This window comes from Eubalaena glacialis, chromosome 3, assembly GCF_028564815.1.
Source record: "Eubalaena glacialis isolate mEubGla1 chromosome 3, mEubGla1.1.hap2.+ XY, whole genome shotgun sequence".
In the NCBI taxonomy this organism is placed as follows: Eukaryota; Metazoa; Chordata; class Mammalia; order Artiodactyla; family Balaenidae; genus Eubalaena; species Eubalaena glacialis.
This window is the reverse complement of record NC_083718.1, coordinates 173989347-174014381: the sequence shown is the minus strand read 5'-3', so window position 1 is coordinate 174014381 and position 25035 is coordinate 173989347. Positions and strand designations below refer to the sequence as shown.

The 25035-nt window shown below is 52.1% G+C and overlaps 1 protein-coding gene across 1 annotated transcript in view; it reads right to left on the bottom strand.

Annotated features, from left to right (window-relative positions):
• Positions 1-11608: 11608 nt before the first annotated feature.
• The window catches only part of SLC9A1 (solute carrier family 9 member A1), a 50208-nt gene continuing 36781 nt past the window's right edge, over positions 11609-25035 (bottom strand). The window contains exons 2-12 of the mRNA XM_061184675.1: positions 24545-25005; positions 21212-21462; positions 20072-20289; positions 18905-19107; positions 16873-16962; positions 16328-16398; positions 16036-16209; positions 15689-15803; positions 15434-15535; positions 14073-14145; positions 11609-13451 (exon numbers count right to left, since the gene is read on the bottom strand). Of these exons, the coding sequence (XP_061040658.1) occupies positions 13111-13451; positions 14073-14145; positions 15434-15535; positions 15689-15803; positions 16036-16209; positions 16328-16398; positions 16873-16962; positions 18905-19107; positions 20072-20289; positions 21212-21462; positions 24545-25005 (2099 nt within the window). The 3' untranslated portion in view covers positions 11609-13110. The remainder of the gene's footprint in view (positions 13452-14072; positions 14146-15433; positions 15536-15688; positions 15804-16035; positions 16210-16327; positions 16399-16872; positions 16963-18904; positions 19108-20071; positions 20290-21211; positions 21463-24544; positions 25006-25035) is intronic.

Here is a 25035-nt window from a genome sequence, read left to right as displayed (position 1 = left end):
AAACTTCACTCCCAAAGACTTATGTACTAAGATGTTAATTGGCAAACTAGTTAAAATACATACAAATTAGGTAGAATAGGTAGTGTTCAAAAAAAGATGAATTATTATATTATGATATCCATATATGACAATTACCGTGCCCATTTTCTAAAGTACCCCCATGGCAAAGACTGTCAGATGTCCATCAAAATCTGTTGTCTCCTTCTTTTGTATTAGCAGTAGGGTTACTTAGCTGCCAAGCTAGAAACTACATTTCCCAGCCTCCATTGTAGCTGGGTGCGGCTACATGATAGATTATTATTAGTGGATGCGAGCAAAAGTGATGGGTGTCACCTCCAAGCCCGGGCCTTCAACTTTAGGTGCATTCCCCTTCATGTCCTTTTTTTTCCCACTGGGCTAAACATGGGCCATGATTTGACTATGAAGATGAAGACAACACCTTAGGAGATGTCAGAGCCACAGGATGGGAGAGACCTAGTCCCTGAATGACCGCAGGGAGCACAGTGGCCCCAACAATCTGGACCACTCATCTCAGGATTGTTACATGAGAAAAAAAAACCAAACTTCTGTTGAGTTACTGTATTTTGGGATATCTTTGTTATAGCATTTTGCCTTTCCCCCTAATTAATACACACCCACTTAATGCTCCCATTTCATGGAGATGTCAATCCATTGACCTCAGTTGTTCTTCTTCCTCCCATCTTTACTTCTCTTGGGATCTCTTCTTGATTCTACGGTCTCTTATGACAATCACATCCGTGCAATATTAAGTCTTTAGCCCCTCTTTCATTTCATTTTACTGGCAAAACTCATCCTTTGGTGCCTGTGCTTAAGTATCTGAAGATCACTGATAAAATCATACAATTAAGGCTGACTGGTTTTCTGTTCTCAAACGGAAAATGGACTCAACATGGAAAATTCTACTATGTTTTTTGAATAAGCACAATTTCCTTCTTCTCTACTCTCTCAAGATTACAGTTTCATTTCTTGTCCTTGTTCTTCAAAATTTGTACCCCTTTCCTAGGTTCATTCTTGTTTGGTGACCTTGTCTCATTTTTTCCTAAGAGAATTAAAGCCTTCAATCACACTGGCATGTTTCCTCTTCCCGCCGCTAAGTCTGCAAACCCACCTGCTTCTGCAGTTCCTGGAGAAGCTGGCCCCGCTTCTCTCAAGGGTGTCTGACTCTAAATCTCCGCCTCTTTTACATTCTCAAAGTGTTTTCTTCTCAACTGGGTCATTTTCCAATAGCTCACAAATATCTGTAATATCTCTCTTGTTTCGCCCAACGAAACAAGACACATATCTCTATTCACTTTCTATTCCGTATGATACATAACCACAGACTTAGCGGCTTAAAACAACCCAGATTTATTGCGTCACAGCTTCTGTGGGTCAGAAGTCCAGCAGGTTTTTGCTGGGCTCTCTGTCCAGGGTCTCACCAGGCTGAAAGCAAGGCTCTGGTTGGCCAAGGCTCTGATCTCCTCTGAGGCCCAGGTTCCTCTTCAAACTCACCAGTTGGTGGCAGAATTCAGCTCCTTGCTTCTCTATCCACACTGTCTCCCTAGGTTAGTGTCAGTTGATCTGGTGATGTGGCTTTAAACGCCATTTAGATACTGAAAGACTCACACCATTTTATCTCTAGCCCAAACCTCTTCCCCAAGCTCCAGACTCATTTCTGTGGGAACTTATCTGATAGTTTCATTCAGCCCTCTCACTGGCATCTCAAACTAAACGTGTCCTAAAGGGAACTCTGGATTTCCTTCTCCCCAAACCTGTTCTCCCTCTGGGTGACTGCACCAACCCGCACCCAGTCAGAGAGCCAGGAACCTGGAGTTTTCCTTGATCCCTGCCTTTCCCTCACTTCTCGTACACAGCCTGTCAGGGTCTGTCATTATACCTCTAAATTACACACATCTGCATCAGCACTGTCTGCACCCTAGTCCTGACTTCTGTCACCTTTTCCTGGACTACTGTTCTGGTCTCCTTACTTCCTACCTCCATCCCAGACCCCCTAAATCAATTCTCCATATGGCCCAAAGGAATCCTTTAAAAGCATAAATCAGGTAATATAACTTTCCTGCTTAAGTCATGTGAATAGTTTCCCAATGCACTTCAAATAAAATTCACTTTCTGGGACTTCCCTGGCGGTCCAGCGGTAAAGAGTCCATCTTCCACTGCAGAGGGTGCAGGTTTGATCCCTGCTCGGGGAACTAAGATACCACATGCCTCGCAGAGCGGCCAAAAAAAAAAAAAAAAAAAATTCACTTTCCCCCCTGGCCTATGAAGTCTGTGGTCTGTGTAATCTGACCATTGCCTTCTCTGAAGCTCTCAAAAATGTCATCGTCCTGCCCGTCTCTCTGACCAATCTCTCTACTGTTCATCAGGGCTGGTTCCCTCTTTCCTTCAGTTGTGGTTTAAATGGTACCAGCTCAGAGAGCCCTTCGCTCTCCAATGAATCTAAAGGGTCCCCTCCTAGTGCTCCCTCTGTCTCTTTCAGGGCACTTGTTTGATGTGCGCACTTGTTTATTGTCCATCTGCCCCACCAACCCATGGTCGGTTTCACCTTTGCACGAATGGTAAACTTGCAGAGGATGGGACGCTATTCTAGCTGTGGGTCTGGGCTGACTTCTAACCAGCCAGGCTCCCAGAAGCCTCCCAAGTAGCAGCAGAACAGCGAGTGCTGCAGGGGTGAATTATCCAGGATGTGAACTCAGGGCTGGTCGCTAGATTTTTTTTTTTTTTTTAATTTTATTTATTTATTTACTTTTGGCTGCATTGGGTCTTCCTTGGGTTGCGCGGGCTTCTCATTGCAGTGGCTTCTCTTGTTGTGGAGCACGGGCTCTAGGCTCGAGGGCTTCAGTAGTTGTGGCTCTCGGGCTCTAGAGCACAGGCTCAGTTGTAGCACACGGGCTTAGTTGCTCCCCGGCATGTGGGATCTTCCCGGACCAGGGCTCGAACCCGTGTCCACCGCATTGGCAGGCGGATTCTTAACCACTGCGCCACCTGGGAAGCCCCAGATTTTTTGATATCTTTTTAAAATGGATATAAAATTTACACATAGTAAAAAAATGCACACATCCTAAATGTACAATTCAATGAGTTTTGATAACACCCTGATCAAGATATAGAACACTTCTATCACCCCCAAAATTCCTACTTTCCCCTTTCCGGTCAGTCCCCAAACCCCACAGGCAACCGCTGTTGGCAGCTGGATTTTTATTCCCTGTTCAGGCAAGGACAGTGGAGTGTTTCTATGATACTCCAGCCAATCCATATATCTTGACACCACTGTTTTTATCAATGAGACCCATTTCTATCATTAAAATTTTTTTTTTATTTATTTTATCTTTTAGCAATAAAGGTATGTATATTGTTTTTGTAGACAGCGCTATTGCACACTTAATAGACTACAGTATAGTGTAAATATGACTTAAAATATTTTTTATTTTATATGGGACTACATTGATTTATAATGTTGTGTTAGTTTCAGGTGTACAGCAAAGCGATTCAGTCATACATATACATATATCTATTCTTTTTCAAATTATTTTCCCATTTAGGTTATTACAGAATATTGAGCAGTTCCCTGTGCTATACAGTAAGTCCTTGTTGGTTATCTGTTTTAAATATAGTAGTGGGTATATGTCAATCCTAAACTCCCAATTTATCCCTCCCCCTCAGTGAGACCCATTTCTAATATTCAGTGTGCTAACTGGCACAGCTTCTGCGGTCAATGGGAAATAAAATAAGCTGAAGCTCTGGCAGTGGTCAGGACTGGAGAATGGCCCTTCTGGCTAAATGAGAGCTGATAACTTCCATCCCTCTTCCCTCTCAGTGTGAATTCCCAATCAGAGCAATTGTCTGCTCCCTGGAGCAGAGCTTAAACTAATACACATCTCACATCACACTGTTTATGCTCAAATTCAGACACTACAGCGAAGTAGAACCAGTGGAACAGGCTAAGCAAAAGGGACCTTGGGGGTTGGATGGTGGGCCTGGAAAGCCAGCCAGTGGACCCAGGGCTGGTGGGCTGCTGAAACAGTGAGTCTGGGTGATGTGTCCTCCGGGGCACACACCCAGCCCAGCAGATGGAGATCACATCAGAACACAGTCTTCCCTTATGACCTGCCACCTTGTTTCAGAGCCACCCCTGACCTCGCCCTCCACCTTCCACAGTGCAGGCTGGAACCAGGGGCTCCTTGGGGATGTGGAAGGAGAAACAGCTCCAGAGATGCTTGACCAAGGCTACCCCCTTCTCTTTCTCTGCAGCTCCCAGACTTTCCACCTTGGACTCAGGGACTCCCTCTCCTGGGTCCAATTTCCTTGGTCTTTCTTCCTTACATCACTCTCTGGGACACCCTGGATGCTAAAAAGGTGGGCTTCAACTATCTACAAGTGTCCCCTTCCACCCCCCATCCTCTCCCTGAGCACAGAGAACAGCATACAATGGGTCCTCAAAAAATACTCCTTGATGGAAAATTGCTTTCCTGGCTCTCACTGTCATGATCCTTTTACTGAGTTTATGACGTGGGCAATAATTAGGAATCCTTTGTTACAGATGAGGAAATGAGGCTGAGTGTGTCTGCCTCACCAGGCTGCCAGTTCTTCCAGGATGGGTCTCTCCACACCAACACACACCCCCTACTGAGCCTATTTGCTGAGGGCAGCTAAGGCTTAGTTTCCTTATCTGTAAAATGAGGCATCATGTCTGGCATTCTCCATGTGCCAGTACCGGTCCACTCTTCACTTTTCTCCGTTCTGCACTGGTCAACAGAAACTGACATTTCCTAAGGCTGCAGCTCTCATCAGGTCTGGGACCGTCCCTTGCTCCCTGGGTGGTGAAGCTGCCTGCCGCTGCTAGCCCCTGAGTACCTCACCAGCCTTTCTTGGTTCCTTTAACTGTGCCCACTACTTTGAAATTATCCCTTCATCAAACCCTTTTCAATTACCCCTTTAAATGTGCCATCTGTTTCCATCCAGTGCCCTGACTGCTACAATAATTGGTACCAGAATAGCCTCGGGAAACAGATTCTTGGCTGGGATTCTGGGATTCTGGGATTGGGTTGCTCACACATCTTGATTAGTGTGTGAACAGCCTCCTTGACGGGGGTAATGGACGATGGTTATCTGCGGCATCACAGTTACTGCCTTTATGACGAGTGGTGGCGTGACATGAACTGGTAAGATGTTGGGAGATCAAGTAGCTATGACACTTAGTCACTATGGTGACAGAAGTGATTACAAAGACGGGAGTGGCCTTCTGACTCTACATCTGATTGCCCTCGGAAACACACACAAAGGAAAAAAACAAAACAAAACAGATTGAAAGCCTTGAACTGGACTAAATGGGATAGAATTCTCATTATGGTCCTAGAGGCAATAACAGGTGATGGAGTGCATCCTGAGGAAAATCAGCATCCCTTGTGAGGAAACTGCCCCAAGTGAAGTCCCTGCAGGATATTTATGCTAGGAAGGCTGGTTTCCTCAGACTGAAGGCGGGGGGTGGGGGCTCGGGGCGGGGTAGGGTTGCTGCCTTCACCAATGAGGAAGATTCAGGAGGTGTTGGGGGTTCCAAGTTCTGACCAAATGTCCCCATCCCATGCCTGGGCTTCCCATTCTTTCTTAACCAGTGCCTTTCCATTAGCATAAGAGACTTGGTAGGGTTGCACATTTAACTGGCTCTGCAACCCTGGGGCCCTGACCATCAAGGCCTGGGCTTGGTCCTCTGCTATAACTGCTCTGTGACTACCAGAGATCAAAGATTCCTTCAGAGTCATTCTGGAGGCTTTTTGAATGTCCACCCTTGCACTGAGTCATGAGTTCAAGGCTTTCAATTCGTTTTTAGCCTGAGTGAGCTCAATGTGACCACAGACCCATCCTGTGTCTGTAAATTAACTGGCAGAATCCCACCACTGATTTCCTGACTCATGGTAAAAGAGCACTTAGGTGTGGAAGGGCCAAATGGAAGACCCTGAACGGCAACGTCCCCACCATCAAAACAGCAAACCGAAGGCAACACTACATCCCTAAGGGAATTCTAGAAATTAGCACCACCATCAAGGATCTGAGATATGTCAGGGGGTCACTCCTATTAAGACTCAGTTTAACATACCTATTTGGCTGGTGCAAAAACCAGTTGGGTCTTGAGGAAAGACTATAGATTACTGTAATTAATTGTAGATTACTGTAATTACTATAGTTAACTAGGTGGGATGCCAATTGTAACTGTGATTCCAGACATGAAATCTTTACTGGAACGAATCAACACAACTCTTGCCCTCGTGTACATCTTTGACCCCAAAATCTTACTTTTCTATTCCACTAAGTAAAGATCATCAGAATTAGTTTGCCTTTGTGTAGCAGGGACAGCAGTATATCTTCACTCTACTACCTCAGGGCTTTGTTTACTCTCCTGATTTCTGCCATAATATAGTCCAAAGGGATACTGATCATCTTGACGTGGTTCCAAACATGCTGGTCCTTTATACTGATGACATTATGGTAATTGGGCCTAGTGAGCAGGAAATTGCAAGCACTTTAGATTCTTAGTAGAACATATGTATGCCAAAGGAAGGGTGATAAATCCCACAAAAATTCAGAGGAATGCCTTGTCAGTGAAGTTTCTAGGGTAGCCAGTGGTCTGGGGTATGTCAGGATATATCCTCCAAAATGAGAGACAAGTTACTGAACCTGATACTGCCTACAACAAAGAGAGAGGCAAAACATTTGATGGGACTCTGGATTTTTGAGGCAATATATACTACATTTGGTCATGCTGTTCTACCCATTTACTCGAAAAACCCATAATACTGCAAGTTTTGAGTGAGGCCTGCAGCAAGATTAGACTCTACAGCAGGTCCAGACTGCAGAGCAAGCTGCCCTGTCACATGAGCTTTACGATTTAGAAGTTTATGGCAGAAAAAGATGCTGTAGGGACAAGCTCCAGTAGGAGAGTTGCAGTACAGTTACAGACCCTTAGGGTTTTGGATTAATTCATGCCCTCTTCTGCCAATAGCTATTCTCCACTTAAAAACAGCTCCTGGCTCACAGCTGGGCATGATAAAGACTGAATGCCTGACTGTGGGACACCAAGTGACCCATGCAACCGGAACTGGACATTTTCTGATCCATCTAATCATCAAATTGGACATGCATGGCAACATTCTATTATTAAATAGTATATATGAGATCAGGTCTGAGCAAGTCCAGAAGGCACAAGGAAATTGCAGGAACAGGTGGCTCAGATTCCCGTGGTAGGTACTCTTAGTGCTTCACCGCTTCTCTCTCAACCCAAAGGTCGGGAAGTTGCTATGGCCAGTTGTCATGGAGGAAAAAGCAGACATGGTTTCCAAATGAGTCTGCATGGTTATGTGAGCACCAGCCACAAATGGATAACTGCCACATTAAAGCCACACTCAGAGTGTCTCTAAAAGACAGTGATGAAGAGGTATCCTCTATGGGCAGAACTTCTGGTTATACTGATTGTCCATTTTGCATGGAAGGAGAGATGACCAGAGGTACAGATCTACTCTGATTCATGAGCAGTGGCTCACAAGTTGACTAGCTGGTCAGGGACTTGAAAATAAGAAGATTGGGAGATTGGTGATGAAGAGTTAAGAGGTCTAAGGGAAAGACATATGGATGAATTGCTTGAAATGGGCACAGGTGTTGAAGTTATTTTTAACCCACACAAATGTCCTGAGAGGGCATCCATTGTGAGGGAGGGTCTCAGTGATTAGGTGGACAAGATGCCCTATCCTGTTGATGTCAACTTCTTTCCCCATCTACCCTGGTTCTTGCTCAATGGGCCCACATACAGAGTGGCCATGATGGCAGGGATAGGGGCTAGTCACAGTGTGGTAGACGAATAATGACCTCCCAAAAATGTCCATGTCCTAATCCTAGGGACCTGTGAATATATTTTATATGGCAAAGGGTAAATTAAGGTAGCAGATAGGATTAAGGTTGCTAATCAGCTGACCTTAAAAATAGGGAGATTATCCTGAATTACCTGGGTGGACCCGGTGTCATTACAAGGGTCTTTAAATGTGGAAGCAGGAGGCAGAGTCAGAGTCAGGGTGGTGTGAGGTGAGAAAGATTCTACTGGCCATGGCTGGATTTGAAGATGTAAAGAGGGAGCAAGCCAAGGAATGCAGGCAGCCTCTAGAAGCTGGAAAAGGCAAGAAAACAGATTCTCCTCTAGAGATTCCAGGAAGGACTGCAGCCTTGCTGACACCTTGATTTTAGACCAGTTAAACTCATTTCAGTCTTCTGACCTCCCAAAATGTAAGATAATAAATTTGTGTTGTTTTAAGCCACTAAGTTTGTGGTAGTTTATTACAGCAGCCGTATAAAGCTAGTACACATAGACTCAACAGATTTCCCTCACCAAATCTGATTGGGCGGTTGGCACTGTTGAGTGCCCAAGCTGCCAGCAGCAAAGACCAAGCTGAGTTCCCTGTATGGCACTATTCCCCGGGGCAATGGTTCTCAAAGTGTGGACCAGGAAGCCCAGGGGGTCCCCAAGACTCTTCCAGGGGTTCTATGAGGTCAAATCTACTTTATTAATACTAAGACAGTATTTGCCTTTTTCACTGTCATTCTTTCATGAGTGTACAGTGGAATTTTCCAGAGGCTACACGACATGTATACAACAGACTGAATGCTGAAGCAGGTCTGAGAATCTAGCTCTCTTTTATTAAGCCAGACTCTAAACAGATTTGCAAACATGTCAAATAATGCCACCCTTCTCACAATTTTTGTTTTGAAAGTTATTTTTCATTAAAATATTATATTTATGTTGTTATGTAATAGGTTTATTAATTTTAAATAAATAGTTTAAAGCTTTAATTTCTAATCCAGTAAAATAGATATAAACCATATAAACAAAAACCCTTTGCAATTTTTAAGAGTATGGTTTTTCAATAATTTTGAAGAGTGTAAAGGGATCCTGAGACCTAAAAAATCTGAGAACCACTGCTCTAGGGGGACCAGCTACTTACCTACTGGTAGGTTGATTGTCCCCTTCCTTCGTAAAGGATCTATGACCTCATGGTAATAAATATGTATTCCTGCTCTGGACTTGGCGTCCCTGCCTGCAGTGCTTCTGCCAGCCTCATCATTTTTGGACTTGCTTATTCATCACTATGCTATCCCACACATTGCCTATTTTCATTTTATGGTGAAGGGCACATAGCAATGGTCTCACCCATGGAACGTACTGGACACACAATATGCCCCATCGCTCAAAAGCAGCTGACTGGATAGAGAAACCTTCAGCGCCAGCTGGGAGACAGCAACTTTCAAGGTTAGGTTATTGACGTGTAGGATGCAGTATAAGTTTAAAATCAGTGGCTCCACCTCTCTCACAGCCAGAATGCAGAGGCCCAGGGACCAAGGGGTGGAAGTGGAGGTGGCTCCTCTCACTATTATTCCAATTCACCTCCTGGAGGAATTTTTGCTTTCCATCTCTCAACTTTGTGTTCAGTGGGTCTGGAGTCCTTAGTGTCCAAGGGAGGAATACTTTCTCCAGGCAACACAGATGTGGTTCCTTGAAACTGGAAGTAGAGTCTTCCTTCTGGTCATTTTGAGCTCTGTATGTTGCTTAACTAAAAGGCAGAGTGGGCATCAACTGTACCAGACAGAGTGATGAATCTGGAAAATGGAGGGTGGGCAGGAAGGCCACATCTGGAATCCAGAGGATTCACTGGGTACCTCTCAGATCTCCCATGTCTAATAACAACAGTGGGAAACGGCAACCCAATAAACCAAAGACCAATAAGAAACTGAATCGCATAGGAATAAAGACTTAGGACACACACACACACACCTGGCAAAGAACCAGATCAGCCAAAGTGCTGGCAGCTGGTGAGAGGAGCATGGAAGGGGTGGGAGGAAGAAGGCGTGACTTCTAACTCAGGCCTTGTGACCAGCTACAGAAGCGGGGCTGGAGCAGGTTTCTGCTGTTATCCCCCCTCTGCTGATTGAAAGAGCCTTGATGATGACTAAGTTAGGCTCCAGGTGAGTGTGACTAAAGGATGACAAGGATATGGTGGCTGGTGAGACTGTTTTTCCCTGTTAGGGATGAGCTTTCTTTACCCCTTAATTTTTTTTAAGTATTGAGGTGAAATTCACATAACATAAAACAAGCCATTTTAAAGTGAACAATCAGTGGCATTTGTGCAACCATCACCATGATCTATTTTCAAAACTCTTTCATTACCCCAAACAAATTCTGTAACCATTAAGCAATAGGAACATGAGTTTAACAAGGACAAGAGTGAATGGTGGGGGAGAAGGGGGGTAAGGAATTGCTCTGCTTGGATACCCTGTCTCCCCTCTAAATCCACTCTCCCCTTGTTCCATTCCTGGAAGGCTGACCTCTGTGGACTACACTCAGTGAAGTCACTCAGGTGCCTCTGCTTTTGGCTTGCAGATGGGTCTGACCAAGGGGAGGGACCAGCAGGATCAAAGTCAGAATATTTATCCCCTGGCTCCGTCTGGCAGAGGCTGTGTTCTGCTCCCCATGGCTGCAGCCCCAGCAGGGCATTCTCCCTCCCGCCCCCATAGTAACAACTCCCTCCTTTTGCTCTTCAGGTCTAGGAGTTGTAACGGCTTCCTGTAATGTGAACCCCCTGGGTCCCATCCCTGGTAGGTTCCCTTAACCCTGCCCATACCTCTGTAAAGAATTCCTTAGTTGAAGGCTCTTCAGTAACCCTTTGAGTGTACCATCCGTTTCTAGCTGGGACACTGATACAGAAATGGATGGTGTGGTCCCTCCGTATGGTCCTTTTGGCATGGACCACTTCAGATTTTATGGATCAAACCAGCTCTGTTCACAGGTCCCAGTCTGGGCAAAGGAGATGCTTTCCTCCACAAAGCAGGTTCCAAGGGTGCCAGGGGTGTGTACCAAGGCCTCACTGCCCTCTGGCGGTCAGCTCCTGAAAATGCACCTCAGGGATCCAACCTCAGCTGAACTCAGCCCACTGGGCACTGGTGCTGAGCCCATTTCACTCCTGAGCATGTTTCACCCAGGGGTTATTGTTCCCACTTTAGAGCGGAGAGCCTCTCCATTGCCCTTAGTATAAACCAAAATCTTGACCATGGGCTGCAAGGTCCCATCTTCGCCTCCCCTCCTGTCACTCTCTGACCCAGCCACATCAGCCTTTCCTCAGATCCTAGGATGTTCCCACATGCAGCTCCCAATTAGAACATGTGGGCACTCTCTGCAACCTTCTTCACCTGGTTAACCTCAGCTCATCCTGTAGTTCTATCCATCACTTAGGAAAGTCCTCCTCATCACCCCTTCCTCCCCTCACTGTCATTCACACACACATACACACACACACACACGGGTTTTCCTGGTAGGACTGATTAATATTGCTCTTCCCCAGAGGCTGAAGGAGCCTGAAGGGAGCGTCTTGCTTTGCTCACAGCTGTATTCCTGGTGCTAGACCCACAGTAATAACCACACCAGCCCCTGACATGGATTAAGTGTTTCTTTGTGCCGGCCACTGAGCCAAGTCCTTCAGGCCCCTGGGCCACCCTCCTCCCACAAGTCCCTGGTCCCCAGGGAGCAGCCCTCGACTCTATCAAAAACTCACACGGATTTATTAGAATATGAAAAAGATTCAGTTTCTTCTGTACAGGCGGCAGAGCGGCAGCAGCTGTGGTGGCTTTGAACATGGTTGTCAACGTCACCCTTGCATGGTGACTCCTGCCCAAAACAGCACTTACATGGAGAGGAGGGGGGACAGATGAGCACCCACTGCCCAGTCTATTGGGAAGGGGGACGCTCTGACTATTGCACAATCCTGGGGAAAGGAGTACCCTTGGGAGAAGGACAGACACCAGGAGGCCTGGGCCTGGCCCATGGTGGCAGTGGGAATAGGAGTGTGTGTCTGTGAGCAAAGGCCTCTGGGGGCCCAGGACTCAGCCCACCCACCAGCCCTGGCCGGTGGGAGATGCTCAGGGGAGGCCCCTCCCCTGAGGACGGGGCTCCACAGCAAGCTGGGTGCAGTGCTTACAAGAGAGGTTCCAGGGGCCAATGGGGGAGGGGAGAGGGATGAGAGAAAGAACAGGCCAGCGGGAACTGAGGGTCAGGCCCAAGAGAAAGAAGGTGCCAGGAGGCCCGGCGTCTGTGACTTAGAGAAAATCATGATTAGGGTGTGTATGTGAGCGGGTGAGGTCACTTCTGAAATCAGAGCCCTGGGGACAGAGGACTGTTTTGGGGGAGAGTGTTGGGCAGACAGGCACAAATGAGGATGGCTAATGCTCCAGAGTAGGATGGCTGGAGCTCTGTTCAGCTAGAGGTTTTCAAAAATGTTTTAAAAACAGGAATGCCCTCTGTGCAAATAGAATCATACATGGAAGTGTGAACAAACAAAACAGATAAAAAGGCAGCACTTTCTGGAGCCCCTGGCAGCGGCCCCTGAAGGGCCCAGTGGTCCCCGCTGGAGCACAGTTTGGAGAGCTGAGTCATATCATCGTCCAAAGCGCCCCAGCTCCAGACAGAGCTCAGAGATGCCCTCAGCCTGCAGCTCTGAGTAAGGACAGGTCAGGTGGCTGGCCAGGGTGACAGAGCTGGCTGGAGGAGGGTGGGACGGCCATGGGTCACCGATCCCTCCCCCAGTCAGATGCCTGGTCCCCTAGTCTTAACGCTGTTAATGGAGGGCCTGGCTTAGGCCAACAGAGGCCTCGGCTCCTTCCCTTTCCAGGAGGGACCAAGGCTGAGCCAGAGGCTCTTTGGTTAGAAACTAAGATTGACTTCAATGAGGAGGGTGACAGATTGGGAGGCGGCCCTCCGAGGTCTGGGAAACTCAGAGGCCCTGGTCTGGGTGTGGGAGAGAGCTTGGATCAGGAAGGGCAGGGTTTGCCTCAGCCCAGCAGGTCTGCCAAAGGACTGGGAAGGCAGTTCTGGTGGGAGGGAGGGCGCTTCCCAGGAGGCAGGGGGAGCCGTGCTGCGGTGGGGGCTATGGGCCCAGCTGCCATGCGACAGGGGGAGGGGCAGGGCCAATCCAGGTCGGGAAGGACGAGGGGAGCCCCGCCAGCAGGCCCCTGCTCTGGTGGGAGAGTCTGTGGTGGGACGGGCACCGCCCGCTGGCCCCAGTGCTACTGGCCCTTGGGGATGAAAGGCTCTCCCTCCCCAGGCTCAGGATGGGGGCCTGGGTCACTGAGGCAGCGCTGTATCCTCTGGGAGCTGGGGCTGTCACTCGGCGCAGGGCTGAAGACGTCGTCGGTGCCTGGGGACGAGGGCTCCTTGGTCCGCATCATGATGCCCCTGTCGTTGTCCTCATGGTCCTCCTCGGCCACCCTTCCTGGATCCCGGCTCAGCCCCAAGACCTTGCCCTTCAGCTCCTCGTTCACCAGATCCACAGACTCGGGCGACTGCGGGGAGGCTGGGTCGATGGTGATCGCAGGCAAGTCGGCCTTCGGCTCATAGGCCAGCGGGTCTGGGGACAGAGAGCAAGGCACAAGCTGGCTTCTGCCCCTGAGCCCTGCCCAGCGTGCGCCCCACCTCAGCCCGTGCCAGCAACTCCTACAGAACCTCAGCAATCCTGGCGTGCTTCAAATCACTCCACAGGGGCCTTTCCAAGCCCTTGTCAACACAGCAGATTGCTTTGCTTCCCCTCGGACGGGGGTCTGAGAGGTAGGACTGTGTTCCCCTCCTCAGCCCTGGGGCTCCCATAGGAGTCCCTCCTCAGACCAAGAATTCAGGCTCCCTCCTGAGCCACCGGGTCCTGGAAGGCCTGCCCCTGTTTTCCCCACACGCTGGTGATCCCAACGGTGCAGCCGCCTCCAGCCTCCCTGCCAGGCACCCAGCTCCTCAGCATGAGCCCCACGTGGAGCGCTCTGTCCCTGGGGAGGACGGCAGGGCCACTCTTCTGCCCCCTTTGGTGAACCCCCAACTCTACCCGATGTAGGAGGAGCTTGGGAGGAGGTCAGGGAGGGAGCAGCCCGTCCTCCCCGCGGGCTCTCTGAGGCCCGTCCCTGTTGGAGCCTCATCCTCGGGATGGTGGCACTGTGTGCCCAGCCTTGAGGCCCCTCGCCCAGCACCCTACGCCCTGCCTTACCTGAGCCAATGCGGGCCCGCGACATGGTGGGCGAGTCCAGCTTGTGGGCCGGCACCGTCAGGTAGTTGTTGATCTGACAGAGGAAGAGCAGACAGCGGTGAGCCTGGGCGGCCCCTCTGGACGGCGCCCAAGGCCAGTGGCCACACCCTCCTTTGGTGTGTCTGGGGTGCCCGTTCCCTCTCTGCCCGGGCCAGTGCTAGGTCCTGAGGGCTTGGTCCAGTCTCTTGCCAAGCTCTGCAAACTCCGGGGTGGCCTTGAACACGCCCCTCGCTGCCCCGCCTCTCCCACGGTGACACTTGCCCAGACTCTAGCTCCAGCCCACACCTACCCCTGAGGTACAGACCCAGAGAGTCAACTCAGGAGTGTCACCTGGGCCCTGGATGGCCCCCAGATATCTCAATGCAACACGTTGAAACTGAACTCAGCTTATCTTCCTGCAAAAGCTGTTCCTTCCTCGGTGTCCCCTCTCTCAGCCACCACTCCCGACTACCCCAATGGAAGGCTAGACATGACCCCTGACTCCTTTTCCTCTTCCCTCAGTCCCACCGCAATCTGGTGACCAAGTCTTGCTGCTTCCACCTCCTAAATGTCCCTTGAATCTACCTGCTCCTTTCCTCCCCCTGCCACTGCCCTAAGCCGGGCCACCCCCACTGCTTCCCACGTCGTTCCCTTGCTTAGAAACCTCCTTCATGACTCTCCACGCCCTTGGAATAAAGCCCAAACCCTTACACCATTAACAAGCTTCCTGGAAAGCTGAGCCCCCTCAGTCTGTGGTCAGGAACTTATGCACAGCTTCTTCCTTCCGCCTGGACCTCCCTCTGCCACACTCCCTCCCCTGTGGCTCTTATTCCTAAGCATACCCTGACCACTTCCTTGTTCAAGGTGCTCAGGGCCCCTTGCACTTCCTGTCCTGCACGGGCTACTGCATGAGAAGCTCCGTAAGGGAGGGACTGGGCCAATTCACCACCGGATTCACAGAGGATACTCTGCTGCTTGGCACTTAGGAACCCCTCCACAAATGCTTCCTGAACAAATGAATGAAGGCGTGTGTGCCTTGCTTTGTGATTTTGGACAGGTCCCTTTCCCCTGAGCCTTAGTTTTCTCACTAGAAAATGAGGGGTTAGAGCACATGGATAGACTCTTCTAGCTCTGATGCTTGAGGACACAATGGGGAAGGGGGCCTCTTTGCTGCTCTGAGCGGGGAAGAGGGAGAGAAGGCAGCTTTCTGGAACCCGCCCGGGGGGCTCAGCCTTTGAAACAAGTGGAGGAGGCCAAAAAACCAGATCGGAGTGGCTCTATCTCCAAAAGGGCCTGGTGGTGGCGGTGCAGGAAGAAGCCAGCAGCTCCGGTCCCAGACACACCTTCTGCTCCAGTTGCCGGGCCTTCTGTCTCTGGAGCAGCATGTGGTTCCAGGCCTCCTCGTAGGGGTCTGCCACCAGCGTGTGTCTGTTGTAGGACCGCAGCTGTGGGAGGAACAGTTGTCAGGCAAGGCAGGCCCCAGAAGCTGGGCCTGGAGGGGCTGGGCGGCTCTGGGCGTGTGGGGCGGGACTGGAGCAGAGAGGGGGCGGAGGGGCTCCTCTGCTGTAGGGGGGGCCGGGTGGGGAGGAGCTCCTCACCCGCTGCCTGGTCTTCTGCAAGTTATTCCTCAGGATTTTGCGGATCTCCTCTTCCTTGTCCTTGGACAGTGCTGGCAAGATGCGCTCGGCAGGCAGGGACTTGGGGTGGATGTTCCTGGGATAACGGGGCACAGATGAGAAAACTCCTGGGACCCTGGGGCCTGCTGGGCTGGGCCAGAAGGGTCCCCCGGGGATGGCCGGGAGGGTGGGCCAAGCCTCAGGTCCTCAGTGTGGCCCTGCAGCTCTCCCGCCCACCCCGGTAGGATGCCCCAGGGGGCCTGCTCCAGGTGGGTGTCGAGGGGTCAGTGCGCCTGCAGAGGCTGCCAGGGCTGGCCACTAGCACTCACTGCATGGAGACGGTGGAGACGGCAGAGGGGATCTTGCCCATGCCCCCACTTTCCACCAGCTCGATAGCCTGCTTCATCTCCATCTTGTGGTAGAAAGCGATAAGCTGGGGCTCCTTGGAGCGCTCGCCAGCTATCAGACACTTCTTCACATACTTCTTATTAAACCGATTGAGCCTGGTGGGAGGAGGGAGGACATGGATGAAGCCACCTCCTGGGATGGGTTGATGCCCAGGCCCCGGGAGACCCTTACCTGCCCCTCCCCACCCTCCTGCCCACAAGGCCTGCCACCTACTTGTCCTTCCAGTGGTGGTGGCCGTAGTGGCCACAGATGTCCTCGATGCCTGTCAGAAGGTGGTCCAGGAACTGAAACGGGCCCAGGGCCAGGTCAAGCCTTACTACTGGGCTCCTCCCCTACCAAGACTGCTGAATGGGCGCCCCCCTTCCACCCTAGTGCAGCTCTGCTCAGCCCAGCCCTATAGTTCCAGGACCAGCCAGGAGGTGGCACCTATACCTCACTCATCCTGAACCCCAGGGAAACCTCAAGCCCTCTGGCCACTGGGGCCCGGCTGAGACCCCTTCTCTGAACCCACTTGTGCCGATGCCTGGGATAGGTTTCTGCAGAGGCAGAGATTGCATGACGCCCCTTCCTCAAGTTCTCGGCTGCTCATACCACACCTCCCTATGGTGTGACCTGGTGACCTCAGGAGGCTGAAGGACCACCCGGGCACTGGGATGAGGGAGGAGGGGCTGACTGAGGGCATGGACGCGAGGCCTAGCTGCTCCCCAGCTTCCGGAGCCTCCTCCTGCAACACAGGGCCCAGGCCCAGCTTCCAGTACCTGTGTGTGGATCTCCTCGTTGATAGAGCGCTTCGTTTCTTGCTTTTTCTTCACAGCCAGCAGGTCTACCAGGGGCCGAATGGTCATGCCCTGGGGGGCAGGTGGGTGTCAGGCACTCTAGCTCTGCTACTCTGGCAGGGAGAGCACAGAGGTCCCCCACCCCAGCGTCCCTGAGTCTGGGATGCCCTCTGATCTGAGGTCCCCAATCTCCCAACCTCCCAGCAGCACTTATATAAAGCAGGTCCTTAAGGCCCGCTTCTTCCCAAAGACACAGCCAGCGGTTTCACAGCCCATCCAGCCGAGTGACTCACACACAGGCATCTAGCCCAGGTCAGGGGTCAGAGGGCCTGGGTTCAAGTGTGAGCTCCATCACAGATGCGTTCTGTCACCCCAGGGAAGTCAGGCCTGGCTAACAGGGAGGACCACCTCTGCTCTGCCCCCCTTGCAGGACTGCTACCAAGGAGGACCTAGTAAGAGCAGCAGCAACTAATTTAACTGCACACTTGCCGTGTGCCAGGACCAGTTGTGTTTTACTAGGATTAGCACTTCAATACCCACAATGACCCTAAGAGGTAAGCCCATTCATTATCCCCATTTCACAGATGAGAAAACTGAGACTCAAAGAGGTTAAGTAACTTCCTAAGGTCTCACAGAAGTAGTAAAGCTGGATTCAAACTCAGGCAGGGAGGTCCCTACCTCAAAGCTGCTTTCATTAAAAATGGGCTTGGTAGGGCTTCCCTGGTGGTGCAGTGGTTGAGAATCCGCCTGCCAATGCAGGGTACACGGGTTTGAGCCCTGGTCTGGGAAGATCCCACATGCCACGGAGCAACTAAGCCCGTGCGACACGACTACTGAGCCTGCACTCTAGAGCCCGCAAGCCACTACTGGAGCCCGTGTGCCTAGAGCCCGTGCTCCGTAACAAGAGAAGCCACCGCAATGAGAAGCCCGCGCACCACAACGAAGAGTAGCCCCCACTAGCTGCAACTAGAGAAAAGCCCGTGAGCAGCAACTAAGACCCAATGCAGCCAAAAATAAATAAATAAATAAATAAATAAATAAATTTATATTAAAAAAAAGGGCTTGGTAAACCATTAGCATATACAACTGCAAAGTCAAGGTGATAAAATATTTTTGAAGATGGAAGCAGGGTAAGACGACAAAAGAGGCAGTCCCCTCTCCTTTTAAAGGACAGAAAACAAGTCCAGCCCCAGGAAGTTTCCTCTCTACTGTTTTTTCCCGAGAAGGCAATGATGTTTCCCATCTAGGGCCTGGCCAGGATTAGTGTCCAGGAAAGATGGAAGGGATGGTAGAGAAACAGAGGCCCAGACAGGGTGTTTCTCACTTGCCCAAGGTCACAGGTCAGATAAGGAAAAGCAATTTACATCATCTCAGGCTGGGCTTCCTTGACTCTGAGGGCGGTGAGGCTCTCAGCTAAGTCTGGGTTGTTTAAATGCACAGGAATCACGGCCAGCAGGCTGCAAGGGTTCTTCAGGATCATCCAGTTCAGTCCCCTCACCTCACAGATGGGGATCTGAGACCCAGAGATGGGAGGAGAGTCTTTCCCGGGGTCACACTGACAACAGCAGAGCTCTGGCTAACTCCAGACCTCCTGCTGGCCAGCTCAGGGACCTTTCCAGTTCCCCATGTTGCACTACTATTCCCATTTTACAGATGCAGAAACTAAGATCCTACGACATTAAACCACTTCCTTAAGCCCCTACAATGAGCATCATGGGCCTGCTGACTGGACCCACTCCTCTTAATGCTATCTGGATTCCTAACTAAACTTGGCAGCAGTCTGGTTACTTTACATTCTGATTGGTCACTTTGCAATGACGCATGATCACAACTCTCCCTTTACAATTTAGGACACTGGGGCCCAGAAAGGGGGAGTGGCTTGTCCCTGTGATAACTGCACTAGTCATCAGTGGAGCTGGGACTAGAACCCATGGGCCCCCTCTCGGGTCATGTGCTTCCTCTTTCCTGGTAGAGTCAGGGTCCCCAGGCAGGGCTGCTCCACCCCGTCCAGCACCTGCACAAAGACGGTGAAGAAGATGACGGTGATGATGGCCGTGAGGAACAGGTCACACATGGGAAAGTGCTTCTTGTCCAGGAGGTAGCCCAGGGAGAAGGCGATGGCCCCTCGCAGGCCCCCGTAGGCAATGATGAACTGGTCCTTGGGGGTCAGCTTCACGATGCGGAACTTGTTGATGAACCAGGTCAGGCCCAGCACGCCTGCCGGGGACGGGAAGAGAGGGGTCAGGCTGTCCCAGGCCCTCCTGGCTTCTGCAGCAGAGAGACTGCTCTGTCTGGAGGAAGCCTCCACTAGTAAGCCCGCCCAGCTCACTCATTTCTCGGGTCCCTCAGCCCAAGATGCTCCAGATCCCTCAGTCCAAGAGCTGGGTGGATCTTCAATTTAAGGGGGTCCCTCAACCTGGATATATTTTAGAGACATTACAGAGGCCTCCAGTGGCTGGAGGTCAGGAGGGGGATGGGAAAAGAGATGGCCACAAGTTGATACCTATTAAATATGATGGGTACATGGATCTACTTTTCTGTGTGTTTGAAATCTTCTGTAATAAAAAATTATTTAAAAATGCAGAGTTCGGAGTCCAATCTCAACCCACAGAACCAGAATCTCTGGAGGATGAGGCCCAGGATTAAAGGGGTTTTAAGACAGTGCAGCAAGTAAATGCGACACCCAGACCTAACCTCAGAGAGGAGGTGAGATCCAGAGCGGGGAAGCCATGCAATCACTGAGGTAATGTTTGCCTGCAAGGTGAAGCAGCACCCAAGGGCCTAAGGCCTGGTCCCCGTGTGCACCCCAGGCTGGCAGCAGAGGTTGGGAGGAGCTGCAGGCAGCTTTGAAAGTGCTAAAGTCCAAACACTCACAGACCTGGCTCTGTGGGCCTCGGTCCCCTCCCCAGACACCGACAGGCTCAGAATCACAGGGCTCCTGAGGCCCCTCCACTGGCACACCACGACTGTCTCCCCAGAGATCACGGATGCACCTCAAGCACGTCCCTCTCTCCCCTCAAGGGCCCATCGTGGCCTCAGCACTGCAGACAGCAGGAGTGGGGAAGCCCAGCCAGGAGCCAACCCCAGCCCCTCCACCCAGCGCCCTTCTCACACACACACACACACAGCACCCACCCCACCACGCACACACACCTCCCCTGGCTCGGGCCCGGGACCTCACCCAGCACTCGGGCGATGAGGCAGAAGAGCAGGGTGCTGATGACAAAGGTCCAGTTCCAGTGGTGGGAGCCGGCCACGGTGGAGACGCCGAGGAAGATGAAGATGAGGGTCTCGCTGACACTGCTCCACATCTTCAGGAAATACTTGATGGTCGTGTGGGACTTGTGGGAGATGTTGGCCTCCACGTAGGGGCGCATCACCACTCCCGAGGCAATGAGTCTGGGGTCAGGGAAGAGCGGGGTTCGGGGTTCAGAGTCGAGCTGCACCCTCCCAAAGCGCCTCCACTGCCAGGGAGGCGGACAGGTGCCCATCTCCTGAGCTCCCCTTACGAGTCAGACGCCTCTGCGGGCTTTGCACACCTGTTCTCACTCAATCCTCTCACCCAGCCCTGTAGACACAGGCATATTCCTGGGTTTTCCAGACGAGAGATCTGAGACTTGCAGAAATAAAGTCGCCTGCCCACGGCCACACGGCCAGCGAGTGGCAGAGCTGAGACGCAAACGAAGGGCTGCCCAACTCCTACGCCTGTGCCTTCTCCCCGAGGCCATGCTGCCGCTCGACCTCACAGAAGTCAAGTCTGCGGCCTCGGGTTTATCCCCCCGAGTGTGGTGTCCCTTTAACCTGTGAGGGTCCCCACGGGGAGCTCTCTTCCGAGCAGCAGCCCAAGCCCTCCCAGCCTGGTGCCCACACCTGGGCCCCATTCCTGCTGGCCCAGCCTCCTCGTTGTCACCCCCAGTGCCCCAATCCGGCCCCGCCTCCACACTTCCAATGGCCTCCCCTACTGTGAGCACCTTTGCACCTCACTGCCTCTCCACACTCCCCCGGCTTCAAGACCCATCTGGGGCCTCAGGACCTCCAGGACCCTCACTTCAAGGGAAGCCTGGAGCCTCCTTGCTGGGGCTGCTGAGGGGAGCAGCAAGTGCGAGTGACTGTGTCCGGCTACCACAAGGGGTTCCCTTTGCGACAAATGAAGGGAAGAAATAGCTGGGCTGAGACTTTCCAGAACCTTAAACTCAGTGCTTCAGGGGCAGCCCCGGGACCTGGAGTCTGGATCTGGGGGCTGGGCGCTGGGTAGCTCCCTTTGACCCTACAAGCCTGGGGAATCTGAGTTGGCAGCCCCCCACACCACGCCCAGACTCACGCCATGATGCCCGACAGGTGGAAGAGCTCGGCTGACAGGTAGGCCATGTAGCTGTAGAGGAAGACGAAGAGCGGCTCGATGACGCGGATGTGGGAGGTGAACCGGGAGGTGAAGGCTGCGATGACCCCGTAGACCACGCCCACAAACACCCCGCCCAGGGACACCACGAAGAAGCTCAGGAAGCCGAGGACGATGTCCACGATGCCCACGCGGTCGTAGTTGGCAAACTCCTCAAAGAGGTGATACAGGACCTAGGAAGAGTGCGCAGGCTGGTCGGCAGGAGGGTGGGGCCCTGCCCCACGGCTCCCTGGGGTCCACCCAGGGTGATCCTATCCCCTTCGTTGACCACGGCCATGTGGTAGCAGAGAAACCTTAGCACCAAGCAGGTGCCAAAACCACCGGCCTCGGGGCCAGAGGGTCTTCGGGCCTGCAATGTGCTGTGCAGGTAAAGGGCACAGCTCTGCGGCCAAACCACCTGGGTTGAAATTCTGGCTCTGCCGCTCCCCAGTTGTATACGTGAGGCAAATTACTCAATCTCCCTGTGCTTTGGTTTTCCTGACCAGAAGATAGGGGTAACAGTACCGACTTTACAGGGCCATTGTGAGACTAAATTAGTCGATGAAGGCAAAGTGCCTATCACAGTATTAGCTGCTACTGCACCAAGTTCGCCTCTCATATCCTTGCCTGGATTTTGGCTTTTCCTTCAGCACAAAGCAGGGGAAGTTCAGATAATGAACTAGGACAGGACTTAACCGCTGAAGTTTTCTGAAAATATACACGGCCAGGCCATACATACCCCACTTGGACTGTCTGGAAGTGGGACCCAGAAATCTCTGCTCAACAGGTGGTTGCAATGAACCACCAAGTTCAGGCACTGTGGGGCTAGAGGCTCTCCATGGCTTCCCCACCTCCGGGCGGGGGAAATAAACGGTCATTGTAACACTACCATCAGACTTTAAGTGGCACTTCATACACTGTAAAGCCCTTTGATTATGGTCATTCTGCTCGACACACTACAGCCTGAAGAGGTAGGCGGGCTAAGGATGCTTGTTCCCTTGCTAAACTTACGCTCAGAGTAGTGAAGCGACTTGCCAGATGGCCCCCAGCCCAGCAGCAGCAGAACTGGGCCTAGAGCTTGTTCCCTGACAGCAGTGGACGGGGCCTCCCTGGGGATTCAGCTTGGAGGTTCTGCCCCCTCTTAGGTGCTGGCTTCTTGGCCTGCTCCTAAACAGCTCTACCTAGGAACCAGCTGGGGAGTGTCCAGGCCCGGGGGACGCTGAGGGAGTGGGGAAGAGGACCTAAGGATCCTTGAGACAGAACCCTCCAAAGCCCCCAGTACCTGGGCCGCACCTGGAAGCAGGGCACCTCTGCTCCAGGGCAAAGGCCTGAGGCCACTCAGCTTGGGGCAGCCTTCAGCTCTACTGTCTGGAAAATGGGGCACTCACACCCATGCCCAGAGCTCTAGAAAGGGCCTGACTGGGGCTAGGCAGGAAGGGGAGATGCCAAGCACCGGCCAGTCCCCGGTGCTGCCAGGACACAGCCGTCTGGGAGACAGGGCAGGGCTCCGGTGAAGGACAGCAGTGCATTCTCAGCCCCGGGCTACCTAAACTTACTCCTGGCCTGAGGAAATTCATGGGTCCCTAAAGTGCATCACCTGGGCCAATGGGGCAGGAGTAGAGGGCAAGGTCCTCCTTTCTGGCCTGGTACCACTGTCACTGGGACTAGAGAAGCAGAGTAGCATACTGGTAAGCGTTTGGACTCTGGACTCAGACTGTGTAGATCTGAACCCCAGTTACATCATTGATCAGCTAATATGACCTTGGACTAGTTCCTTAATCTCTCAGTGCCTCAGTTTCCTCACCTGGAAAACTGGGGAAAATTACCATGCTAAGCTCATAGAGTTTCTGTGCAGATTAGATGAGACAGTACATATTCCGACAGGAAGCATTCAGTGAACACCAGCGATTACCACCAACGCTGCCACCGTCTTGGGGAGGTGTGGCCGTGGCCCTAGGTGGCTGGACTGAGGTATCCACTCTTGCAACCACGCCCTGCTGCTCCCCAGTAGTGCCAACCTGGACCCCAACACCCAGATCCTCTGGGGAGGGCTTCGTCTCTGGCACCCGCTGATTTTACAGACATCAGTGAGTGTGGCTCCTGTCAGAACCCCGGGAGGATGACAGGCTAAGCACTGCAATCCCTGTTACAGATGGGGCAACAGGCTGGTGTGGTAACCCTGGGCAAGAAGAGACAGGACAGACGCCAGCCTGCTCAGGTCAGGCTGAGCAGCACTCCACCAGTCTCACGAGGAGCTGACGAGGGTGGCAGGGAAGGAAGAGGGCGAGGAAGCCAAGGCTGTCAGCAGCCGACCACCACCGTCTGTCACTTCTTTCAGGTGCGGCTTCCTGAGGGGCTGGGGGGGAAGTGGGAGTGTGTGTGCGAGCGTGCACAGAGCATGCACACATGTCCTTGTGTTTTCCTGTGCGGGCAGCTGCTCTCTGAGGGGTCCAGCTAGGAGGGGGGTGTAGGTGTTTTCACAACATAACGTGAGTGTGCACATACACGTATCTGTTTCCTGAGGAAGCCGACTGGGAGGAAGGGTATGTGCAAACATATACAGCCTTGCCACGTGCAGACCCTGCAGTAGGGGGTGTCTGTCCTCGCTAGACCTGGAAGGAAAGCACTAACTACTCTGCCACTTTGCAGCTGTCAAAGGTGAGGCCCAGAGAGGTACAGTCACTTGCCTAAGGTCACACAGTAAGGAAGTGGCCAACCCAAACCAACCCACTTTACTTGTCACTTTCTGGAGGTTTTAGAGGCAAGGTCCCCTTCCACAATTGCTGCCCCTGAACTCTGCACAAATTAAACTCTAACTTAAGACACAGCTAACATGAAAGCTGAAATGCCCCTCAGAGACTAAACGGTCTATAAAGGGTAAACTGAGGTACAAAGAGGATAAGTAATTTAACCAAGATCGTACCACAATCCATCAAGGACAGAGCATACGACCTGGTAAGGCCAAGAGCTCAGGCCCTGGAGTCAGACAGACCTGGCTTCTAATTTTGTTTCTATCATATTCTAGCGAGTTATTTAACTTCTTTGAGCCTGATTCCTCCTTTGTAAAGTGAGAATAATAAGCACCTCCTAAGGTGGTCATGAGGATGAAATGAGATAATCCATGTCCAGTGCCCATCATGATGTCCGCACACAGCAAGCAGGAATGGACATTTGCTATCTTATTACTATCATTAGCGGGTGGATGTGGGATTCACTCTGGACCTGGATTCGGATCTGCGTCTTGTGTGCACGTGGGTGTGGTCCCTGCCCCCTCACCACAGTGACGGCGTCATTGAGCAGGGACTCCCCGAAGACAAGGATGTGCAGCAGCTCATTGATGTGAATTTCCTCGAAGACGGCCAGCACGGCCACGGGGTCCACGGCTGAAATGATGCTGCCGAAGAGCAGGTTTTCCAGGAGGCCGATGTTGTTGATCTGCTCGCCGCCCACCAGGCACACGGCGTACATGAGGCCGCCCAGGAAGAAGGCATTCCACAGCGTGCCCACCACAGCGAAGATCAGGATGGTGCCCAGGTTCTCTGTGAACTGCCGCAGCGGCAGGAAGTAGCCCGCATCCAGGATGATAGGCGGCAGCAGGAAGAGGAAGAAGACGTCTGACTGCAGGAAGGGGGGTGTCTCGCCCACACCCTTGATCAGGCCCCCCACCAGCAGCCCCACCACGATCAGCAGGCAGCTCTCCGGGACAATGCTCGAGATGGTGGGGATCACATGGAAACCTGCAGAGGGGGAGAGAATGGGAGGCGTGG